The 25962-nt window shown below is 39.7% G+C and overlaps 1 protein-coding gene across 1 annotated transcript in view; it reads right to left on the bottom strand.

Moving 5' to 3' along the window:
- NPSR1 (neuropeptide S receptor 1) overlaps positions 1–25962 on the bottom strand; it is a 54130-nt gene that overhangs the window by 11145 nt on the left and 17023 nt on the right. Inside the window, exons 3-5 of the mRNA XM_015855020.3 lie at positions 5495–5598; positions 5137–5230; positions 77–278 (exon numbers count right to left, since the gene is read on the bottom strand). Of these exons, the coding sequence (XP_015710506.1) occupies positions 77–278; positions 5137–5230; positions 5495–5598 (400 nt within the window). The remainder of the gene's footprint in view (positions 1–76; positions 279–5136; positions 5231–5494; positions 5599–25962) is intronic.

Genomic DNA, 25962 nt, shown 5'->3' with positions numbered 1-25962 from the left:
GAATGACTGAAATTAAAGCATTAAGCTGATTGCATGCTTGACAGCTTTCACCATGCACTTCCACTGGCAGGCTTACCTGATAATGATCAGAGGAATGAAGTACACAAGGAAAGCAACTACTGTCATGTATGGGATCCAGTAGGAATCATCTGGCCAGAGAGCCCAGCATTGCACTTCCCCGTTGGAGAGCTGTCGTTTCCCAAAAATGATCAGAGTTGGTATCGAAAACAGGAAAGAGAGGCTCCAGGCCACTCCAATAAGAACTTTTGCCTGCCTTTCTGTTAAATTCAAACAGACAGTGTTAGCAGAGTGGGCAGTGGGATTGGACCTTTGTAGTAGCACTGAGAGAGAGGTGAGGACAGTCTCTGAATAGTAGGTGCTGAAAAGACTGCAGAGGAGTGGGGGAATTTCATCTCTTGCTCACACTAAAAAGCCATATTGTTATTGTCTTGTAGTGTTTCAACACTTTGAGTGTTTCATTTAAAAATGATAAGGGTCCATCAAATCTGAAGTGTTAGGGGAAAGAAATGAGTCAGGGTCAGCAAGGTAGAAACTGAAATGTCAGTGGAGACCAACCTCATCTCCAGCTGGTGGACACATGCCCAATGTTTCAACTGCTGCAGCAGCCAGAGGCTAGGAGATCCTGCCAGACTGCCTGGTGAAGAATGGCAGTTCAAGGATCAGGAATGAGAGCTAAAGCAAATTTGTGTTACTACTTACACCTGGTTTATGGTGTTCTCAGCAGATAGGGAAAACTGGTAGATAACTAAATGATGCCATGTGACACCCAAAGGATTCTATAAAAAACAACTAGTTGGAGCAAACAGAAGCTTTAGATTTCATAAATATATATCTTTCAACTAAAATCTGTGTAGCTCTTGCTAAAAAGTGTGGGGTAAAAAGTGTGTAGCTGATCTGTGTTATACTAGTGATCCTCAGCAGTAGTTGTTCCACCAAAGTCAGATTGTTGGAGGAACAGATGGGGACAGATTTTTGATCCAAGAAGACTCAGTGTTGAAACACTTTACTGTCCATCCTCCCTACAAAATACCTGGAGTGGCATGTGAAATAGAAAATCACTTTAAATTATTGATGTCAAGAAGTATGACTTTCTTCCTTGAATCTCAAAGAGCAATATGAAAGCATGTGGGAGAAGCATTTTAAAAGCAATTTTATGCTTTATAAAACATCAGTTGCAAATATTCATTTATCCTGCTCATCTTTAAATGCTGCCCACATTCAGCAAAATATAGTCCTTCTAATCTTGGGCATAGGGGAACTCTGATGACAACCACATAAGTGAGAGGTTTAGATTAAGTCTATAAATACTGCACTGGCAGAGAAGAAGCATGAGGTTTCCCAAAGCATAACAGAATAAACTTAGCAAAAGGAATATTAAGAGTTTCATAAAATATTTCCTGACAGAAAGCGCTTCAGACTGTGAGCAAGCTACTTGATCGGAATGCGCACAAGCCTTGATGGGACCTACATGTCTGTTTCTAAGGTGGAAAGGTCACGGTTAGATAACATACACCCTTAATTTGACGAGAAGTAGGCAGTTTGGGTTTGGCAATAGAGTTATTTTATTTTTGTGTTCTATAAAATAGTAGCTGCAGTGTTCACTTATTTTTGTTTTTAAATGTTCCATGTGTTTGATAAAACATGGCCTTGCTAGTCTTAAAAGCTTTGCAGAGCAATGGTAGCATCTGGGTAGATTTGTGTTTTATTGGATTAATGTTAACTGGCTGCCTCATAAGCAGTTTATTTATAATATTATAATGCTCTAAATGCTGGCAAATTATATAACTAGGACCATATAAGTTATAAATGGAATCAAATAACACATTTCTAATATTCTGTATAACATTCTGTATAATATTCTATTTGCCCTGTGTTTTCCTTTCAAAATGATATTGTTCTTTAAGTTGAGATTTTTTTTTTCCATACTAACATTGAAAACCAACACCCAGCATTAGCAGGAATTTGCCATAAGCTCTGGTTACTGGCTGTCATAACTGTCCTTTTCACAGAATTGTAAAATCACAGAATAGCTCAGGTTGAAAGGGCCCTTAAAGCTCACCTAGTTCCCACTCCCTGCCATAGACAGGGCTACCTCCCACCAGCTCAGGCTCCCCAGGACCCCAATCCAATCTGGCCTTAAATGTCTCCAGGGATAGGGCATGCACAGCTTCTCTGGGCAGACTGTGCCAGTGCTTCACTACCCTCTGTGTAGAGAATTTCTTCTTAACATCTAACTTAGACTTCTCCTCTTTTAGTTCCAAGCTGTTCACCCTTGTCCTATCACTAGCAGTCCATGTAAAAAGTCAGCCCCCCTCCTGTTTATAAGTTATATATAAGGTGCTGGAATGCTACAATGAGGTTTCCCAGGGGACTTCTCCAGGCTGAACAAGCCCAGCTCTCTCTGCCCATCTTCCTAAGAGAAGGAAGGAGGGAAAAAGCCACTTTTCTTGCCCTGCTGGCCACCCTCTTTCGATGTAGTCTCCATCCCTTTTGTTTTTCTTCCTTCAGCGACACTGTGATAAGGGCTTTGTGTACCTCTGCGTGCCCCTACCCACATCTGGCGGGAATGCACATTCTGCTGGGAGTATTGCTCCCTGCTACTGTGAATGGCAATGTTACGCAATCCTTCTTCCAAGAAAGTGCCATTTTAAATCTGGAGAGAACTATTTCAGGATCTAAGTGATCTAATGGACCTCAGCGTTTGCACCCCAAAACCATAAAGGGGTCAATTTTCATCTGTTTACATTTTGTCTTTTATTTAAGCAGTTCTGTTGACTGCTGTTGGTCAGTTTGTACGCTGGTCTTACATATCTGAAATATTTATGTAATGCTTTCCATTGTAAGTTTTCGGTTTCTTCCCTCTTTGAGCTTGCAATCTTCAGTTTTTGTTTATGATTTGATTTGTTGGGGCCTCATAGAGCAGAAGTGTGGGGATTAAAAAGTGCAGTTCTTCTCCATCTTGCAATTTCTGCGCTCAATTACATATTTGCAAAGTGTAATATGAAATATTTCACTGTTCGAATCTATCTATCTTCTTAGAAGCCTTTAGGAGTGCAGCTTATTTCAAATGTTTTTTAACATAACTTGAGGCAAGGAATCAAACATATAATTAAAAAAAATAGTACAAATCATTTGACACTTTCTAAAGAAAATGTTTGACCTTTTTTTTTTTCTTTCCAAAATAATATTTTCAAGGCTGCAGGTGAATGTAATGTTTGAAAAGGGTAAACAACTCGTTTGTTTCTTGACTGAAGGGTTTCGGGGGATGAGCATTTCACTCTGAAAAGAAAGAACACGTGCTACTTACCACTGATTGACTCAGAACTGTTTTGACAGTTTCTGGGTCATCACCACTGACAAAGTTTTGTAAGTCATTTTGTTCTTCTGCAAGACTGCTAAGAACTGCACACAGGAAACCTCTGCCAGGGGCAGCTAAGTGCGAAAGGTTATGCATGTATGTATTGCAGGAAGTTTCAGTGATGAATATGCCTCCTTCGGCATTCTTTTGAATTTACCACTGCCTCCTTTTTCCCACTGAACACACACAGCTGGTTACATGATCCTGGCTCTACAAAAGGCATCTGTCTGTGGTACCAGCCCTGCTGGAAGCAGCTGGTGCTCATCAGGGTGCTCATTTTGATGAGCATGCCAGATCTTAGAAAAGCATCCTGAACCACTTGGGTTTCAGTAAATGTGATGAGGGGAAACAGGTGTACTCCTTCAGCTATCCTAGACTTCTTATCACTGTGTTATAAAATGAACTACAGCTCAGCCTCTGGCCATCCTGTGTTGAGTGGTGGAGGAATGGTGCGTTTCTGCAGGATGCAGGACAGATGAGGGGTAATGCAACATTGTTGTGGAGTAGGATGAGTACTGAAATCTCTTAGGACTGAGATATTCTGCACCCCACCAAGTGTAGGAAGAGTTTAATGGAGTCTGCGTCACATAAAAGAAAGCACTCTTTCAGAGAGAATAAAAAAAAAAATTGCATACAATTTGTTCTTTAAACTAGCAAATTTTCCATAGCAGCAACAACAACAACAACAACAAAAAAAAGGCACTTATGGAGGTTTTTTGTCTCTGTTGTTCTTACAACCTCTTTGCTAAGCTCAGGAGGTACTGTAAAGAAGAAATGTCATTGGGTCTGCTTGGCTCTAGGTGGTTTGTGAACCCCAGGTTGGTGGGAGCTGCAGCATACCCTGTATACCCAAAAGCCTGCTCATAAAGGCTTGGTAGCAATCCTCCCACTTTGAAAAAGCCAGTCTGTATGCTGGGGGATGTTAGGCTGAACTTCACACAAGCATTTGAAGCTTTCAGGCTTTAACATCTGCCAAAGATGCAACACTGCCCGGGCTGCGATGGATTCACAGCTTTTTAAGGCCAAAGAGGACCATTATTCTGATCCCCCAAATAGAGCAGTTGGTCAAAAGTCATCATTAGTCCAAAGTAAGAATGATATTTCTCTATGACTGAAGTGCATTTTTTAGTCACCATGGCTTCTGTAACTGATCCCCTTCCCCCCTGCTGTTATTGCTATTTATTCACACTGTGCAACATACATAACTTCAGACTTTCAGCTGCGGAGGAAAGAAATCGTGTTTTTTAAACTGTGTCGCTAAGCATACAATGCTGCAAAAATAACAAACTGAAGAAATTTTTAAGATAGAATCAATGTCCAAACTTAGTTGCTATAGTTTTTGAAGTTCACATCAAACTGTCATATCAATTCCCAACACTGTACTCTATCCAAATTATTTTTTCATGTGAGTGTACAGGTAATAATGCCTTTGCTGCTCCTAGAGTCAGTATAGCTGTAAGGGATACCTTTTGCCCATAATAATTTTCTCAAAATGCTGGAAGATAATAAAAACCTCTGTGCTTTTAAAATGTCATTTCATTCTTTGCAAACACAATGCTTATAAAAACTGCTAAAGGCTAAGTGCAGTTTAATAAATCTGGAAATCACAGCTATTTTGCCATTCAGAGAATGGTAACAGAGTCCAGCAGGAATTAATAATTCACGGGAACAGGGTTAATAATTTTGAAACACTTCCTAGCAAAACGAAGGTAGCCAATACTATCCGTGGCAGTAGCAAGGTATGGAAATGCTCCTACCTCCTTGCATGAACTTCATGGGGTAAACTATGGCATGATATCGGTCTATGCTCAGTGACACGAGCACGTAGGTTGAAGCATAGAGGAGGACCACCTGGAGCAGAAGATAGACAAGAAAGTAGTCAAAACGTTTACTGTAGATATCGGTGCCAGATAAAAAAGCTTATGGTTAAACTTATATTTTCACCCAGACCTCTTTTCTTTTTCTGGCCTAAAAAACATAAAGGACTTAATGTGTTTTAAATAAACAAGTTTAAATGTTAAATGACTACTTTAGCATTTTGGGTGGCAACAAAGCATCTGTGCAGCATTTTGCTAGGGTGAGTTTGGGCATACAAGAGAGCATGTGGTCCTGTACCTGTAAGTACCGGATGACTCTGCAGACGATGTCAGGGGCCATGAAATCTCCCGTGTAGCGCCAGATGATGTCAGTCATTATGTTTACAAGTCCCGTGAATGAATCTGTGGAGGAAGACCATATCCTGAACAATATGGATTGCTAAGGGAAAGTTATATGGTATTTAGGGTGTTTCAATGGGACAAACTGTTTTGATGGTGTAAGAAAGTGTAATTGAGGGTATGTGGAAGTGTAATAGAGGGTATGTGAAAGTGTAATTGAAGGTATGTGGAAGTGTAATTGAGGGTATGTGGAAGTGTAATTGAGGGTATGTGGAAGTGTGGAAGGTTCATACTCCAGTTCCATGAAATGGCAGTGTCCCGAGTACTCAGCTCTTTGAGGAGAACTACATATCCCAGAGGACGTCGCAGCCAGAGATGAATCACCGGAGGAGGACATATATAATCTCACTCCCAGGCTGGAATGGTCTCTTCTTCTCTCGCTCTCTCTGTGTTCCAGCCCTGTTGCCTAGAGTTCACAGTAGGCCTCCCGGTTTTTGGGGACTTTCTCTCTCTCTCTCTCTCTCTCTCTCTCTTTCTCTCTCTTGTTTGATTTATCAGCCTCAATTATATTGTATTATATTGTGTTATCTTGTATTCCAATATCGTATTTAGTAAAATAAGTTTCCTCCTTAGATTGCTGCCACTGTTTTTGTCCATTCCCCTCTTTCCCTTCATTTCTGGGGTGGCAGCCACTGTCACGGGCACAGGTAAATCTAGGTAACCCGTGACACTGGTCCCGTCACCTCCAGGGCAGCACCTGCTGATCGTAGCAAAGGATCCTTGAAGGAGCTGGAAGAGTCTCAGAGAGTGCTGGATAGCTGGACCTTTTTTGATCTTTTTCTCTTAATCAAGAGTTTGTCCATTTGGAGAAACAAGGTGAGATGAACATACACTTAACGTACACCTGTGTACACCTTCAGGCCTCCCCTGAGAGATGAGATGGGCCTGGTCCTTCAGAACACCTGCAACTTCTCCTTCAACACCTTGCCTCCTGCTAAGGCCCCCAGCTTTTCCATCAGGAGTGGACAAATTATAACCCTGGAGAAGAGGTAGTTGAGCTCTCAAGGGAGTGCATCTGCTCCAAAAACAGAGATATCAAATGTCTGGTTTTCGTCACCTGTTGTTTCACTGCAAAAAGAAATGTGTATCCTTGGAAAGCACCTGGGGTGAAATCCAGATGCTGCTGAAGTTAGCAGCAATTTTGTCAGGATTTTATTCACACAGTTAATTATTTAATAAGCAAACCCTCCCTGACAGCTTGAAGTTAACCTACTTGTGCCTGGTCAGTCCTTGTACACCAAAACGAACACACCTCAGGGCATCTTTTACTCTTTGAGGATATCAGAGGAGATATTCCAGTCTTCATTTTGCTACTTATTGTACAAATGAGCACTCACAGCAATGCAAGTTCTAGAAAGAGACCTCAAAAGCCGTTACTGCTCCTGTGCATATGGGCAATATTAACTCATGTACCCAAAACCAAAATATTAAGAAAGCTCTTCCCTGTAGTATAGGATAATTATTTTGAGTGCTGTACATGGATAAAAATGTCCATCAGTGTAGTGTTTTGCTGCTGAGAGTAGCAGAGCACATTGCTCTTGTTGCATGGGTTACCTCAAGGGAAGGGAGCAGGCTGGGAAAATATTTTGTACAATTTCTGAGGACAAAAGCAAAAGAGCTTTGATTAAAAATAAAAGTAAAAATAGTGAAGTGAGATAAAATGCTTTATTCTGATACCACCACTTTACGCATCTCAAATTTGTCTGTAATATTTTCTGTGATAAAGGCATTACAACTCCCATGTCAGGAAGGGTTGATTTGAAAATGTGTGCTTTTGGAAAAAGGCATCTGAACAATTTGAAAACCATTTTGTTTTATTAATTTTTTTCCCAAGTAATAAATGATTGTTAGCAGTGCTTTCACAGACATAACTGGTTTTGGCAACATTCATTTATTTTGCTTTCACATTAAAGAAATTCCAGGTACTTCAAGATGGACTTTGATGCTTTGGAAGCATCAGCCTGTTTTGCTTCATTAGAAAAACAGGCTTGTTTTTTTTCTTCTGTATCACTGTTCCTTTATCTCCTTTTTTCATCAAGGTTCAGTTCAAAATGAAATTAGAGCAGAAATATTATTCCTGCTAAAAGTACACCCAGTGCTTCCCTAATTGTGTCTTTATCTCATGGCAATTATTTCAATTATTTAAATATCTTTCAATTAACACAGGTTTGCTCTTTCCTCTCCCAGTATTTCCCAACAATTTTGTCTCTATTCGCTCTTTCTCTGCCTCCAGAAGGTCCTTCTAAGCAGTATTTCCATGTTTTCTATTCTTACAGCAGCTCAAGGCAACAGAAAATCCTGGTTTGAAGCCATATGTTAAACTTTGATTGTTCATTAGATTAATGGGGGCAAAGGATGGTTTTAATTCTCTGATGAGTATTATTGGCTTTAGGACTTTATTGAAGAGACTGTAGGTGCCTGTAGTTAAGGTGTTTTTTGAAGAGACCATGGAGTTAAAGTACTTTAAAGTGAAATGTATCCTCTAGCAGTGGCTCAAACCCAGCTCTTTCCCTTTCCTTACTCCTGAATTATTGATTCATATTCTCTCTCTCCAATAATGAAATATTCATTGATTCAAAGTAATACACATCAATAGAGCTTCACCTCAGGGTATCCTTCAGCTTTTGACAATCCTAGCATCCTCCGAGCAGGCAGTAAATGGGGGCTCATCCCCTTGGGGAAGAGGAGGATGCACAATCTGCTCTTCCATCCTCCCATCTGAGTGCCCTCTAGGGAGAAGGGAAGCGGAAAGGAAGGCCATCTTCTCATCTTTCTCTTCACACCACCATTTTGTCATCACTTCCTGATGCCCTTGGGAAATTCCATGGAGAAATGTGAAGGGTCAGTTGTCTCTGAGATGCTGGCTGTGCACCCAAAACCTCCCTTGCAGCCTGTGCCCATCTCGGCATTTTTGGTTTGTGTTCCAAATGCATTTTTGAACTGCAGTTGGTCACCATTTCTCTGACTCATGCCATGGAGGCAAGTGAATGAGCCTTCACTTCAAATGATGCTCGTCCCGGAATTGCTCTCCACTTGATGTGCCTTGCAGCTGCCAGGTAGTGCTGAGACACCATGGGGGCAGTCAGTCATCTAATGCAAGCCCCTCGAATGCATGGTGTGAATGCCAGCTCCATCTCCCTCACTCTTCACTCCACTCTGCAGCTGCACTACAGCACCTGCCAGGATAGCTGTAGCTTTAGGTACTTTCAGTCAGCTCAAAGCTCTCTTTCTCTTTAAAGCCCTTCAGTGAAGTTTTTGGGTGAGTGCAGAGGCTTTTTGTATGAGTTTTAAACTTTGCAGCTGCATTGTGCTGGCAGCTGGAGCTCCTCGCTCCTGTCTGGTGGTGTGTTTTTTGGTTTCTGAGTCTCTGGAGATGCTGGGCAGACATTCTGCAGCAGAGTGTGTCCCTGGGCACAGCACAGCTCTGTGCGCCAAAGCAGATAAAGACAAATTAGATTTCTCAATTCCCTTTCATTATGGAAACACTCTTCTAAACAATCACATCATGTCCACTGCTATCATGTACTGGCCAATCTTTTCCCCTGCCTTTTGCATCCAGCACAGTTTCAGTGCCATACATCTGAGACATGTGAATGGAATATATCACTGATGTCTCATGTTACAAAAGGTGGAAATGAGGATCAGTTTAGCTGATATATTACCCTTGTTTATCCTAAACCCCAGTGTCCCAATTACTGCTAGTGTCCTCAGTTCTCCTCATTGACCTGGGAGCTTGCATATTAGGTACCTGTGTTTTATTTCCAGGCCAGGTGAGTCCAACATCTTTCCTGAAAACAGAAACTTATCAACCTTTGTTCATAACTACATGCTAGCTTGTCATTGCCATTGATTTTTTAGTACTTTTAAAACCAGGGTCTATTCTGTGTGCTGCAGTTATTCGCTGGTATTGCTAGGCAACTGTGTAACTACAGGTTCATTTAATTCTTCAGAAAGAATAGTAGAAAAATCAATCAATTACTTATATTCATTTTTTGATAGAAAATTAAAAGAAAAAAACAACCATCATGTGATGGCATGATCCAAAAGTGTACTCACAAAATAATACAAAAAAAAAAAGATTCTTGGTTAAGAAGACAAAATCAGTAATGCAATGGGAGCAGTAACAGTTTGCTTCTGAGAGGAGGTGGAGTTCCTAAAAATGTAATTTAAAAGAAGAAATCCATGAGACTTCAATAATAAGAAAAAGTAGAGGGAAGTAGGGAGCAGTGGTGGATTTACCTCAGATGCAGGGGAGAAAAAACAAGTGATGGAGTCTGCACAAGCCAGGCAGCTCTGCAGCTCCTCTGCTCCCTCCTCCTCATCCCCATCATGGCAACAACAAGTCTTCCAGGGCACAACAATTTCCTGACTTTATGAATCTGCTACTGTTTCAAAATCACACATGCAGATTTTATAAACCAGCAATTATTAAAAAAAGTAAGCAAAGGACTGAGAAGCTGCCTGTTGTTCTGTAAGAACCACACAGAATATAGCACTGCAACATCTGGGTAATTTTGCAGGTGCTGAAAACAGCTGTGAAAATCCTAAAAAATCCACAGATCTTACCCAAGTCTCCACCGTGCTCATTAAAATCCCTCTGGACTTCTCGGGGTATAAATGAGTGCAAGAGCTTGACTCATGTTTGAGCACAGGATACACTTGATTCCTGGGGTAATTGCATGAACTTGTGTGGTAGACACCGCTATACAGGCCTGAAGGCTGAAAAAATGGGAAAAAGACAGCACTGCCCTTGGAGGGACAAAAGTGAATGTGGGTTTGCTATTGCTGCAAGCGAGAAAAAAAAAAAATTCGTGGCAAAAAAACCTCCACTGAGATAGAAGTCCATTATGGAAAACAAATGGAGGTAATTAGTGATCTAGCATGGGAATACAGACATGTTACAACTGTCCCAATTAATCTTTTTATAGAAATTCATTGAGTTGATGGCATTGCCCAAGGGATGTATCTTGTGCAGACTTCAGGATATTTCTTTCATTACGACCAATGAGGTTAAAACAAAATTCTGTGCTAGCAAGGCTGTGAAAAAAGCCCTCCATCATTTGATTATTAGTGCTGACACTGATGTTCCCTTAAGTCATTTCCCCTAAAGATGCTGAAGGTTTTTCCTGTCGGAAGTGAGGAGCAGATTGCTGATAAGCTGCCATGGGTTAAAAAGCTTCACATGTCATCTCATCCCCAGGATGATCTTTTTTCCTTCAATGAGAGCAGCCCTATTAAGCTGGATGTAGTGATCCATGACTCTTAGACATAGCTGGTAGCTGGGACCTTTTAGTGAAATTTCATGCCTCCGTTCATGTAATTTACTCAGCATTCTCATTGCAAAGAGGGATGTCTTGTCTTGTTTTGTTGACTGCACCAGACTGCATGAGGCATGGCTTGTAAGGCAAGTTCTTCCTCAGGGCTGAGCACCAGCTCATGTTCTGGGGACATCACCATGTGTTCCCATCACCTACCTGTCTGCGAAGAGCACCAGAAGCAGCACATCAAAGACATGACACCTGTTATATACCTAAAAAAGCCATTTTAAAATGCCCACATTTTAGGTCACAAAACAGCGCAGTGCTAAAGATGAGGGCGAGGACTGGGCACAGCCCCTTTTCCCAGTTTTGTGGCTGCTCAGAGTCCCCTGCACAGCATTGCAGATTACCTGGGCACAGAGCTGGATTTGTGGCTGTTTCATGGGAAATCGACTGCAGCTGTGTGTTTTCTGCTTAAGGCCTGGAGCAGAACACAAAATGTAAGAGATGAAACAAAACCCACTTGAAAACCTTTGAGAAGGAGTCTGTTTGGTTCCCCTGTTACAGCTATGCAGACTTTTTTAAGTGACAGAAGCAATGTTTTATGTTTTTCCTTTTTTTTTTTTTTTTTTTTTTTTTCCTTTTTCTGACTCATAGGAAGAAGGAAGTCTTATTATGGTGGGTAAGCATTTTTGACGTATTTATTGATTTTTTTACATTTCTGTGCTTAGGTCCCCAACCCCCGGGATGAGTCAGGCAAGATGCTATCAGAATGGACTGAGTGAGGCTCCAGTTTCATCTCAGAGCTCACCAGGTTTCATTATTAAATGAATATTAATTTAATTATTTAATGGTGGACTGAGACAACCTCAGGCTATGCAGCACCAACCTCTAAAGATGCAACACTTATCAGGGAGCCAGAGATCAGATCTGTGACAATTCAAATATAATGTGGTACATCTGCGAGGGGTATTAGAACATTGTGTTACTTGCCTTTATTAATAAGTCTCTTTCTAAGTATTCTTCCCCACCCCCACACTACCCCACACTCACAGAGTTGGACTAAGCCAGCAGCTCTGCAAAAGGATTGTGTGGAGCAGGGCACTTGCTGAAACACTGGAGCTCCATACAGAAAGAACTTGGCTTATAGGATGTGTTCATCCATGTCAGCAGTGGTCTCAAGCTCACAGAAAACCCTGTTCCTCCCACAAGGGTGAGGAGCTGAATGGAGAGCTGTGTGGATGATGATTGCTGTGGAGTGATGAGTTGATGGCAGTTCTGGGTGTCCCTACTTCCCTTCTTGATTTACTTTCACACAGAAGAGAGTGTGGCCTATGAGGTTATGCATTTTTTTGTTCTGTGATAAGTTCTCCTCCAAGGAGAAATCTTTTGTGGAATGTAGGTCAACTCAGAGATTTGAACAGTGGACAATGTTTCAGCAGCTGCTTAAGCAACAGATAAAGGCAAACACTGCAAACATTGTCCATAAGTTTTTTGTTGTATTGGATGCTTTGGAGGTGGCTGTGGATTTTGAAGTAGGAATCAAGCAAAACGAAGTATATAAACATAAGTCTTAGGTGGTGTGCCTAAATGTCTAAGTCAAATCTAAGGAATAACAATTATCACTATTATTTGGCTGCCGGGAAAGTATATCTCAAATGGAACTCATTAATTTAACTCCCCTTCTCTCCTTCAGGCAAAGCAGAACAGGTAGGAAGAATGAAAGCAGCAGGAGGGAAAATTCCAACACATAGGAAATTGGCGTCATTTAGTGTTAATGTAGCTCCTATAGATAACAAAGACATGCCTCCTCAAAGGACAAAGCAATTACAGTTTGTAATTCATTGCTTCTTGAAAGTGATGCCTCTGTCTCTAATATTTTTCAGGAGAAATATACTTTGTAGGATTATCAACTACTAAACAAGTCCACTTTAATTCTGTCCTTCCCCATTGTTTTCTATATAGATCTTTCTTTTATTTCCTCTGGGTCCCTCTTATTGATCTTTTTTGGCAACACTTTATCACAAGTATTTTAAGGCTTTCTCATCCATATATTGGTCACAACAGCAGCTGCATGATTTTTTTGTCATATAAAAATTGTGGACTACCCATGTAAAAAGTTTTTATTGTTGTAATTCAGACATTCTGGTCATTATGACTGTCACTGAGCACCAGCATTTACAGTCCTTTCCTACTGTTTCAGATATTGCTGATGTAGCTACTTTAGTCTATGTTGATAGGTAAGAGTATAGTCTTTTTCTCTTCCTCATCTCAAACAGTAAAGCAGATTGACAGGATGTTTAAGCAGTGATATTGCAAGCTGCAGCTCAATTTTTGTCTAACTGTAGGCTTGCAATTACATAGTAGTAGGACAACATCCATTCTCATTTTCATACCTTCTTTGTCTCCCCTGGTATTTGCAGATAACACAAACAGAATATACTGGCAAGATTCCCTGGAGGATTGTCTTGTAAAATCATCACATGGGAAATGCAGTAGATGAAAATACATGCTGAACTTCTTTCCATGAAATGCATTGCAATGCCAGAACACACTGAATATTATTTAACATCTGGATCTCTCCTAAAACTAGCCATAATAGATTTCTGATCAGATCAACTAGGACTCCACGATACCACATGACATTGTCCATGCCAAGTGGCGCCTTCGGTTGGAAGGGACCTTATAACCCATCCAGTTCAAACACCACTGCTGTGGGCAGGGCTGCCACACACAAGATGCATCTGCCTAGGTTCCCATCCAACCTGGCCTTGAATGCCTCCAGGGATGGGGCACCCACAGCTTTTCTGGGCAGCCTGTGCCTCACCATCCTTCAAGCAAAAAATTTTCTCCTACCATCTAACCTGTAGTACTGCAGATGGGACCTCATGAGCAGATGGACACAGTCATATTCATATTTTTCATGCAAAATCCAAAGTCCTTTAATACCTTCACAAACATTTGTTACACAGCTATGCAATGAGTTTGAAAAAAGTGACTCTCCGGAAAAATACTTCAACACTTGTGATTGCGAGTAGCATGAATCAGCAGGTGAGGAAGCATGAAACATGAAACTGCTGGGTGTTTTGTGTGCAGCCCTTTGGAAAGATGGAGAAAAGTGTGCCTAAAGATAGACTCAGAATAATAAATATCACTGCTTTAGTATGCAAGAAGGGAATAGTAAAAATCCCTACTTAATGTATCTTTATGTTCTACGTGCTTTTTAGTGCATGCAAAGGTTCTTTCCATTATAATTTTTTTAGATTGCAGTTATAAATGCTCCTGTAGACATGTTGGACTAAAAGGTGTTAATAATATATTTGTACATCTAATGGCAAAAGTTGAAAGTCACGTCTTTTAACAAGAGCTAATGAGAACATAAATGATGATTCTGAGGAAAGTATACTCATTAGACCCATACTGCTGGCAGCACCATGAAATGTACCCAGAGCTCTGCAGTCATCTCTCTTAATGTCTACAGCTGGCATATAGAGAGGCCAGGTAGAAAAGCCTGCACACATATATTCTTTTAGCAACAGAAGCCAAACCTTCAATGTAGAGTAACTGCAAAGTTAGCATCCCCTCTGTTAGGTGACAATCCTGCTTGTTATTTCTGCAGGAAATCAAACAGGAATCTGTATAATTTAGAGGAAACCTTTCCCAGGCAATTCAGAAAAAAGAATCTACTTTTTTATTAATGCTGAAATGTAGGACCCAAAGGATTACATACCTTGGCTGTGAGAACCTTTTATTGCAAACAAAAACAAATGCAGTGCATCTGTCTTTAGGATTTGAATGTCTAAAACAGGCTGAAGGTAGGAAAACCATAATCAGTCCTTCAGGACCACAGAACAATTTCGTAGCTGTCATAACCAGAATTAAGTCTTCCAATAAAACCAACATAAATTGACACAGCAAAAGCAGATTGCTGCCAGTGTAAAAAATACATTGTTCAGTCTGCTGGCAGCTGAGTGTATTTATAAAGCATACTCAGAACTACCAATGGGACATTCGAAAGACTGTCAAAATATCAGCCACCCTAATGCCTGGTTTTGCTCTGGGGACCCAAAGAAAACCTCAAGGCCACCTCTTGCCCTTCATATTTCCATGTGCCACACTGAGTGCACCAAATGTGACTGGAATATGATAACAGCCCTTCTCTTTTTACTCTGCCTTGTCCAAAAACTGGGCTGTTTTGAAGAATGTCATTTATGAAAAGATACGTTAAACAGGACCAACATTTTGCTGTAGAGAATTACTCATGCTACTGGTTCCTTTTCCAAAACTTGTAACTAACTGAATGCCTCTAAGACATGCTCAGAGATAAGCTGAAACAGAATCAAAGTTTCTGACTAGCATCAAGATACTTTGGGTGAGATGTGATTTGTTATTTGAGGGCTAGGCCCACCAGCAGCCATGTTGAATTCACAGTCTCAGCCCAAAGTGATGCCCCTGCATGCTAAAACCAAAAAGGTAATAGTCTTTTCCAAATGCCCTCCTTCTCTTCCTCAGCAAAATGGTGTGAGATGAATATCCAGAAAGTTGGGTTCTCCCTGCAGGTAATTCAGTGAGACTGATGTGCACAGAGAGGGTAAACCAACAACACAATTAAAAAGAAAAATCAATTTACTTGTGCCTTTTCCACATCTTCCTAGTGCCATCCTGGAAATGTCCCACTGAAATTTGAATGATTTCTGAAATAGAGAATATAATTTGATCTTTCATATTTATTTACAATTCAGACAAGAAATGTAACAGTGGGAAAAGCTCGATGCAGATCACAGTGGATCTCTGGAGAAAAGACTGGTCAACCAAGGTGAGATGTGAACATTTTTAGGCACCTACTAAGAATAAAAAGCCAACATAAGCAACAGACAGTATAAATTCAGCAAGCCAGTGAGTTTATAAAGTCACTATCTTTTATAAAAACTCTTCTGCAAAGTATAAATAATGTTGTGGTTGCATTGTCTGCTGAAAGGAACATTAACCTGACAAAGTACTTATTTGAAAATGCAGTGGTAGACTAATGAGTGAGTGTTTAAGAATTCGGAATTATGATTGAAAATACACAATGCTATCTTGCAAGAGCAGGCAATCCATTTGATTGTGACATTTCAGGATGATCAAGTTAGTCCTGAGCAAGATTGAAATAATTTGTTTTTAATGTTATAGGCACATAATGAGGTCCAATAAAAGAACTCGTAAACATTTCCTTTTGTAGATCCTTTCACATTTATAGCGACATTATAAACCAAATAAGAGTACAGAGTTATTTGTTAGCATACCTTCATGGGGTATTGTTTTGGAAGCATTGCTCTGGTGCTTTTTATTTATTTATTTTTTTTATGGATCCTGTTGAATCGATTTTTTTCCAGTCTATTTGTATTAGCTGTGTAGATTGTTCACAGAAATGCAATTGTGTATTGTAATTTTACTTTGATCACAGTCATTTTCTCCCTTGTGTTATCCAAGCAGTCTTCTAAGAAATACAGCAGTAATGGTATGCAGCGGTGGATATTGAACTGCTTGCAAATCACTCAGGCAGCTCATAAAAACATTATTAAAAGGCAAATGCCCTTTGTGCTCCCTAACTTCTAAACTATGCACACTGAAGTGCTTTAATACATCTAACATATTGTAATATATTGAGATGTGCTCTGCTGCAGTCAGCATCACGGCTTTCCAGATGACAGCTTGTCTCTACCTGTCAGTCACCAGCTTGATCTGATTCTCAGTCCAGTTCACAGTCAGATGTCTGAGCATGGTTTGCTGGGGACTTTGGTGCTAGGCAGGTGGCACATAAAGTCTTACCCAACAACTGGGCACATCACTTTTATTTCTGGATGTGTCAAAGAGCCGTTCTCCCATCTCCTGCAGTTACTGTTTGCTCAGCAGTGTCCACAAACTCATTGTTCAGACCTTTGTGTGTTTAATCCTTTACCTGAAGTACCATGAGTAGGTCTCAGGACGCACATTCTCCCCAGACCAGACCCTGTGGGGTTGGCCTGTAGCTTTCCCCAGGTAAAGGAGAGCAGCAATAATTGCCATAGCTTGTCTGAATGAGCATTGCCAAACATCATAGCATGCTGGGGACTTGTTCCATCTGCCGTGGGTTCAGTATAGTTGTTTCCTTTTGTGTGCTTGTAGGGAGTGAGGAAACTTCTCCTTGTTGTCTGAAGGACTTCATATTTCTTTTCTTAAAGAAATATGGGCATATGGTGCTTCTTCAGAATATGAAATTTACATCATTTTTCAGGCTGATGTTGATACCCAAGGGGGCTGTCAATACTTATGTGAAAGAGCTGAGCTCATTTCTTAAGCCACACAGCTTTCCAAAGCAAGCAGTTATTTTTTAATCTGGAAGGTCACAGCACTGAAAGAAAAGATGCTGGAAATTTCAGTAACAACCCTGAGGTATTTACTCTAGGGAGAAGTCTGACCTTAAAAAAATGCATTGAATGAGAACCCCATCAATTAGCTTGAAACTTTGTGTGGGCTCGTATCCTGCCTTAGTGAATTCACCTCTATATCTTATAAAAATGCAGCACTAATTTCATCTTTTTTCTATCCTGCCTACTTCTGTTGTAAGCTAAGAAAAAGCTTTATGCAGTCTGTAGGATGCAGGGTTTTAGAACAGAAAGTTTCAGACATTTGCATTTGTAAAGGATGCAGATGATGGTGAAGATCTAAGACAAGAGGGACCAATTTAGCTGGTAGCAAATTGTCAACATTTTATTGATTTTATTTTCATTTATCCTCAAGAGCTTTATCCCAAACAATAACTTCTCTATAACTTCTCCTTATTGGCAAATCCTTTTAATTTTTTTATTTTTTTTTTTTTCCTTTTGGTGTTTACTTTCCCTTCCATAATGAGGAAATTGTACATGCCTTTAGATATGGTATGCACTTACAGTAAACTAGTTCCTGGGAGCAATACATGTTTGTAATGCTGCTGCTGACGGAAAATCCATACTTGAAGTAGCACACTCTCATATTGCACCCTAGACACAGTGCAGAACACTTCCATGTTGATTACTGCACCCAGTATATGTACCCATGTACTCCAAGACCTCAGCAGATGACTAGTGACCCTGTCACACCCAGTCCACATCCAGATCCTTGGTACCCAAGGTGCTACATATGTACATAACTCAAAACTTCTGTTAATTTAGTGCTTTTGGGAGGTACTTGGTGAAAACCATGTGTGTGGCGAGAGGATGTGATTCCAGTTAACTTGTCAAACTAGTGCTAACATACATATGTGGAGACCTAGAGACAGCTTACATTTACAGCCAGACTGCAAAGATGTGGGACTCACTATTGTTTCATTCATTTTAGAAACTTTTGTTTTTGAGAGGTATGTTTTTGTAGCACAATATTACGAGAGGACCCTTCAGGGGATCTAGTTTGATGTGCAACTGATGCAGTTGGTTCTTAAGTATTAATATTAGATTAGATATTTTGCTTCGCAAAGGTTTCAGGTGGGTAGCTTTCTTTGCTGTGTTTCCTGTGGTGCATTAAAATTTCATGAGAATTTCTGTCACAGCAATGAAATTTGTCACTAAAAACACTTTGATAAAAAGAAATACATTTGATGTATTGAGTTTTAGTACTGCAGAGCCGTAAAAATTCATCAGAAGATTAGCAGAGACTGAAAATGCATGTGCTGCACATGAGTGGATCAGTGCTGCCATACAGACTTGATGAGTCCCATGCAGTCAGTACTGTGAGGCTAAATTCAAATGGGCAATGCCATCATGCAAGCCCAGTATTTGAAATGCATCAGACTTGCTGTCTGACCATTTGTACTTCTGCCAGGGAAATCCAGGCATTCAAATTTAAATTGATTGTGAAAAGGAAAGATGGAAGAGGCGGATATGGTATACTCCTTTTTAGAAGAGGGGCAAATCAAAACACCAAAGAGGTGTCATGTTTTCAAGGTTATGTACAAAGCTGGCCTTAGAATTGGTGATGCTCTTCAGATCCCAGGCTGGGGCTGAAAGAAAATGCCTCTTTTTTCATGATTTAGGGGGGACCTGCAACTGATTTCTATGACTAAAGATCCATGGCCTTGAGCTTCATTATGTACGGAGGAATGTCATTTAAGCAACAGAGAATGACCCCTTCATTTTTAAATAGTTCACGTGATTCAAAAAACAAAAAAGACTGTGCAGGAACTGTCATTTCTTGCATTGAATTTGACTTAGCATACATCACAGGAGAGGTAATTTCTTAAGGAACAGTATTTAAGACACTAACCCGTTCTGTGGGCTTAGCAGTAACGTAAGAGCAACTACTCACTTCTCTAGAAAAACAGGTTTATTTGATCACTATCTCTGTAGCATGGGAAAGACATTTTCTAGGATTTCCATTTCACTCACATGGCACCAGTTCCTGTTTTTATTTCTGCTAGAACGTGGAAGTGGATAGAAATAGGCCCCTTCACTCAAGACTAGAACATAACTTTTCATAGTTATCATCATAGTTATCATACCATCTTAAAGTGTAGAGATGTGGTATTTGTCTCTGTATTAAAGGTTACATTAAAAATCCAGAGGATAATAAGCTGTCCTAGCACATCCAGCAAATGGCTTCTAATTTTTGCTTTTACCTTTATTTCCTAATTCAGTGATGCCAATTAATTCATAAATGACTACTTAAAAACACTTTCACACACTTGCAATGTAGCAATTTTAATTATATATATGTATATTTATACTTTTGTTTTTGTCATGTTTCTTCATGTTCATAGTGCTACAAAGCAATTCCTATGTGCTGATCCCCCTCCCAGTGCCCCATTCTGGTCTACAGCAAAAAGCAGCAAAAATTCTGATGTAGAAGTGAAAAGCTTGGAGGTTTGTTCAGGTGTAATTTCCATCCAGTTCTGAACATCCCAGTTACTGCTATGCAGATCTTTACCTTTTTCTCTCTCTAGCTACCACATGCCTATTTATGCCATCATACTGAATAAATCAAGTAGGTGTGGATAAATACATGACCTACTTGCAGTTTCTTTTACATTTTGAAGTTGGTATTGTGAACCTCAGTTTAACACTGTAAATTTTGTTTGTTTCTTTCTTTTCCTCTTAGTGTGTATTAATATGTACAGAAATAGGCTGAGCTGCTAAAATATGTCCATATCCACATTACACCCTTTAGTAATTTCATGCTGTTCTTACTGCTTAGTGCACCGGAGCACAGCAGCTATTTACTGCATCTATCTGTCTGCAGAGGTTCTACTCTAAGGTTAGTCAGACAGCCACAGCATTACTGCACAGGTTTGGAATAACATTTAACGTTTAAAATACGCTATTTTTTTCCAGATTCCCCTTGAATAAATTGTCTTTTGGTAAGAGGCCAGAAAAGTCTGGAGAAATTCCAGGTAGCTATTTAGAAATATAGATCTGCTGAAAATTATGTTTTACATCAGATAACGTGTTGATATGCATTACTGTGCATTAAAAAAATAAATAAAGACAAAAATACTCTTTCTTGAAAGCTTTATACTTAATGATGAGGTTTGATTCAGAGCCTTTGGAGGCCTTATTCTTGCAGTAGAGGATTAGGTTCTTAGTTGTCAGAGAGGAACATTAATCTTGACATATTTGATGATGTATGAATGTCAGAGGGATTTATATAGTCAACTTCAAGGGTCTAAATTAGGAACTGAATCCTTCTGTACAGTCAGAGAAACCTAAAGGCAGCTCAGAAAGCTTTCCTCTATTGGCTACGGATGGATCATAGCAGAAGCAACTTCCTATCTTACATACCTACAGTCAGGCACCTAAAATAGATGGCATGAATAATCCCTAGTATGAAAATCAGCATGAAATAATGCAGTAATGAAAGTTAATCCAGTTATCTTTATGATAGTTACAGCCCATTGTGTTTCTGAGGTCTGAAGTTGAGCCTCATGCTTTCCTTCAGCCCTGGTTCACTATATCAGAAAATAAACTAAGAGATCATTTTATTTCCCTTCTTCCTCTTGATAATGATGCCTAATAAAGCTAAAGATGTGATGTCTTCAGTAACTCCCTTGGGTGAAGAAGGTCACAGATTAAACCCTCTTTATCTCATAGACTTGCAAACATTCTGTCACCAAAATACTACACTGTCCAATTACAAGAGAAAGAATGGATCTGGAAATATTTGCCTAAGTCACATTTCACTAGACTAAATAAAAAAAGCTCCTAAGATCAGTAATTGGTTGCTCTTCTTGCTATCTCTTTCAAATATAATGTGGCTGCTCCATCATACACACCCAGCCCACTTTTTGCTCCACAGCCTTCAAAAGCACTGTTGTTGGCCCGGCAAACCTTTACGATCTCCAGGCAATCCTACCATATCAGCAGAGCTGTGATGGCACAGCAATTTAGATTCATAGTATGGGTCTCAGCACAGGATTAGGGAAATCATGTTGATGGTTAAAGAGTAAAAAATTCTACTAGCAAAAGCTGGCTGAAAGGAAATGCTTTCATTTTAGTCACACAAGCACACAGTCAAGAACGGCATCTGTATGCAAGGTTCTGAATAAATGACAGCTCATTTTAAATAATATAAATGGTAAATATGTCTCTCCTGTGTGGAAATCTGTAGGTGGGAATTGGAATCAAGTTTCAGCTTTATGTATCTGTCAAAATGAGAAGACGGTGCCTTTGAATAAAGATAGGGCATCTGAGGTTCATTCATCATTTTTTAATCCTTTCAGAAATGACTTATTACCCAGGCAAAGCAAAGAAAGTGACCAGTTCTACCGCAGATTAAACATAGAATCATAGAATCATAGAATTAGTCAGGTTAGAAAAGACGTCAAAGATCATCAAGTCCAACTGCAGCCTAACCATAATACCCTAACTCTAACAAGCCTCTGCTAAATCATATCTCTGAGCACCACTTCCAAACAGCTCTAAAACATGTATGATCTGAGTTGAATTTGGGGAAACTGGATTATCACCAGGTGTTCCAGTAACTTTATCTTTTCCACTGTGGCAGTGTCCAAAGGCCCAAGTCCAAAGGATGATATTTAAAGGCAATACTGGGTGACTTAGGAAGAGAAGTCTGGTGCATGCTTGTGATTTGAGCATATACATACAAAGGAATAGTCACTGTGTATGACACTGAATATCTACAGGCATACTGGTTTCTGTTTATCTCTGTGCTTTAGAGGAAGGGGGATTTATGGACTAAAGACTATTAAGCAGGAAAAGTTTATTTATGGAAAGGCTTAAATTCTTTATAAAGGAATCCCAGCCTCTACTGAAAATGTTTTATGGCTCCACAAAGTAGAAATTAAAGACGTTTTCTCTGACTTGAGAGTGTTACAGAGAGTGATATGCAGATGAGACAAAGACACCTCCTTTTCACTGTCAAATATTTGGTGTTACAAGTATTCTGGTGTGATATGAAAAAAGCCACATTGCCACACTTAATCCTAAACTGGATGCAGTTTTTATCAGTGGGTACTGTGAAAATACCACTCTGAGCACCTGTGGGTGACATGAACTATCCCCTGCTAGGGCAGTTAAGCACAGGATATAGATAGTGTACATTCAGCAAATGGGAAAGAAGTGGTTTTCTTCATGGCTGATCCTTGTCTGTGGGGCACTATGCCTCATACAGGCTATGCTGCAGTGTGGTTTGCTACCTGTAATGGATCCGAGGACCACTGCTCAGACACAATAGCCTGAAAAATGCTGGTTTAAGGATGCCTGCTTAGTGGGCCGCGATTGCATTAATTACAAACCATGAATCACGGACATTTTGTTCCTGCATTTGTAAGATTAAAGTAGGCTATATAAATAACAATAATTACCGAGTTTTAAGTGGATGACCATTCTTGCTTCCAGTAGCAAGTTTGGAGAGCTCGTTATCTTTATATTTCCACTAATGGGAGGGACATTTCTTTTTAGTGTTAGAGAATACAACACTTCAGTTATTTTTGCTTCTGTGCCAGCGTTACTTTTTCCTGCTGCAATGTGCTACAACAGATGGAGCATAGCAAATAGGCATATTGTTTCCAGACCTGAACTCTCCAGTGAGTCTTTAAGAAGGTATCTGAAAATGCAATCAGTGAACATTAGGCAAAAGTTAGAGTCTACAAGTTTGGGTCTAGGGCAGTTTAAAACACCTTGCATTTGGTTCAGGGTTGGAAACTAAAACGGAATTATTTTTCAGCAAATCCACAGCACATTTCTACACTCTCAGTTCAGCCTCCAAAAATGCCACCCTGTGGGTTACCAGTCTGCTTTTTGGGGTACTATATTGTAGACTAAAACTCTGCCTACTAAGTCAAAGTCAGCTCCATCACTGTTTCTGTATCTTTCCCTGCATAATCCCTTGCCCATGTATGTAGAAGGCAAATGCAGTCCAGCTGTCTTACACAACAGGATTACTGTCAGTTCTCCAAGACTATAGCCAGTCCACCAAGATTAACATTAGTTCTCCAAGGCCACAATTTCTCCTACAGCCCCAGTCTTGTGGGAGTACAACTTAATCTTTTCAGGAGAAAAACTTTTCATTTCACATCAAAGGTGGTCTCTTTTACTTTACAGCTGCAAGGAAGCTCCGTAACTAGACTGTTCATGTGCATTTCTCTATTTCATTGTTTTTTTGATACCAGATTAGAGCTACAAGTTTTCAGGATGCCAAGTTCTCTCTATTACAACCCTAGCGTCACGATTTCGCCTGTGAAACATGGAACCATCTTTATTTTCCTTGACCATTTTCCTTTGGCTTTATGACCAAACACTGTGGAATGGAGGTCCATAACTCCCTAAGAGACAATGTTCCTCCTTCACACGAAGCTGCTTTCTGTCTCTCGGTATTGGTGTTAAAGATCACTCTTGGTTTCCTCTCCCAAATTCTACATGTATTCCATTTTTTACCTCATCTAAATTAGGTTTGGAGACATCCGAATAGATGCACATCAGAAATGTTCCTGGCTATCCACGCAAGAACTGATATAGTAAAACTGGAATTGTATCGCATCTGTTCCCAAGTGATTTATTACAATCTAGGGTACTATGACTCATCTTAGATGTAAGTAAGAATTCAAATGAGAATTTTGGTTTTTAACAAGGTGGTATTAAAATTGCCAGGAATGGCAATGGGTATCAAATCTGGTTTGCGACGTGCTACCATGTGGTAATGCAAGTAGTGACATCACCACATTTATCTTATCCTGACTTATGACTCAGTCTGGGGGAGTTACATTAAGTACGTCTCTTATAGCTTTCCACTTACTGAATTATTCTTCTTGGCAGCATCAGGATGGAAAATGATTGCTTTTTGTCCAGGCATCCAATGCAACCATGCAATGAATTTTCTTATTTGCTCCCTGTCCAGAAAAGTCAACATAGTTTCACAGGTTGCACTGAATAAATAGTATTAATATTGCTGTTCTTATTCCCTGAGAACATTTTTGTTCTTGGTTAATTGATTCTCATTTATTCTGTGAATACAAAATGAACAGTTTTGTTAAACCCCATAGTTGCTCTAATCAGCAGAGAAAAGGTTGGTGTGATCTGTTTCTTTCCCTGTTTTTCAAGACACACACAGATGATCTGCAGAGTCATTGGACTTCAAACTAGGTGTCTGATAAACAGCCTGCTTTTGAAATGGTGGAATTCAGCTGCTTTTGCATACTCCAGCAAATTTCAGTATCTGTGCCTGTGGCGATATTTACGAATGCTGTTCTTCCTTCCTAATTTTGACATACACTTTTCAGTAGTCACAGGAACATAAAGTGTAGAGCACAGACACTCCATTACCAGAAAGTGTTTCATTACCATATGTTGATTACATTTTCAAGAAGTTTTAGGAAATAGTGAACATTAAAAAATGTAGACATCTTCCTTTCAATTTTATCACTGAATAACTGTAACTTCTCCCAGGTCTTTACTTCAAGAATGATTATTAAAAGAAAACAACAACAACAAAAATGCCTCTCCCTTTTTCTCATGCTTCTTCTTTTTGATTTTATTATTATTATTTTTCTTTTCCAAAAATAAGCAGCAAATGAAAGTGTGAAAAGAAGAGAAAGCCAAGGATTTCTGGGGATTGCTGGAATAAACTCTACTTAAGTTCGGCATTCGAAATTACATTTCTATATCTGAGGCAGTAAATCAGTGGCAAGCTCCAGACAAGACCCAGCTGGGAAAGTGCAAGTTTTCCAGTATAGCTAGGAACTGGATTGACTCTTTGGCTGCTAACAGTCCACCTCCAGTAAGGTGACTTACTGAATTAGAAGCTAATTGACTCTGCAATTAACTTCCAATGCTCATTATCACTTTGGTATTTAAGGTACTTGTAAAACTGATGAATTTGTACTTATGATTTCTCTGAAGTGGGGAAATATTACGAGTTCAATTTTCCAGATGAAAAGCTGGATGAGAATCATCTGTTAATATTGTTCTACATGTTAATTTTGGTAATGGTATTATTATATTAAGCTTTTGCATAGATCACGGACTAACAAGTCATCTTCATTCCTTCAAGTCAAACTGACAAGGAAAAAACTAGTGAAGGACACATACAGCCCATTAAAGCAGCTAGTAGCACAGTGGCTTGGGTGTAGTTTTGTTACCCAAAGCCTCCTGAGGAGATCACTTTTGGAGATTAAGCATCACTACTTACTTGTACTACTTAGAAAAAAAAGAAGCAGAAAGAAAGGGCAACTTCTAATGTGTTTGTTCATGTTTGGCCATTGTAGTAGTTGAGTTAAATGCACCAACTTAATACAAGCAAATTCTCAGACTTTGCCTTCAGCCATCATGACCAAAGTCATCCCAGAAGTCTGAGGCTAAGCAGCACAGAAATGAAATAATTCCTGCTTCAGTGAGGCCTGTCTCCACCTATTTGTTCACATAACACTGTTATGGCTTGCTCTTGGTGTACTGCTTGTTTACTAAACATTAACAAAAATGAGCTCACTTGCTTGAGGACCAAGGCCACTTTCCACAGTCCAGTTTCCCGGGAGCAAATGAGAAAGCTGGAAGTGATGCAAAGAGACATTTTAAAAACTACATCCTTGTCTTTCCAGTGTAAGTATCTTGTCGTTGCTTAGATTTTGGCATTTAGATCACAAATTAGACTGCAGCTGAATATTTTT

The sequence above is a fragment of the Coturnix japonica genome, chromosome 2 (assembly GCF_054131305.1).
Source record: "Coturnix japonica strain WE chromosome 2, WE-NBRP24, whole genome shotgun sequence".
Classification (NCBI taxonomy): domain Eukaryota; kingdom Metazoa; phylum Chordata; class Aves; order Galliformes; family Phasianidae; genus Coturnix; species Coturnix japonica.
The sequence above is the reverse complement of the archived record's forward strand: the minus strand, read 5'-3'. Positions and strand labels throughout refer to the sequence as shown.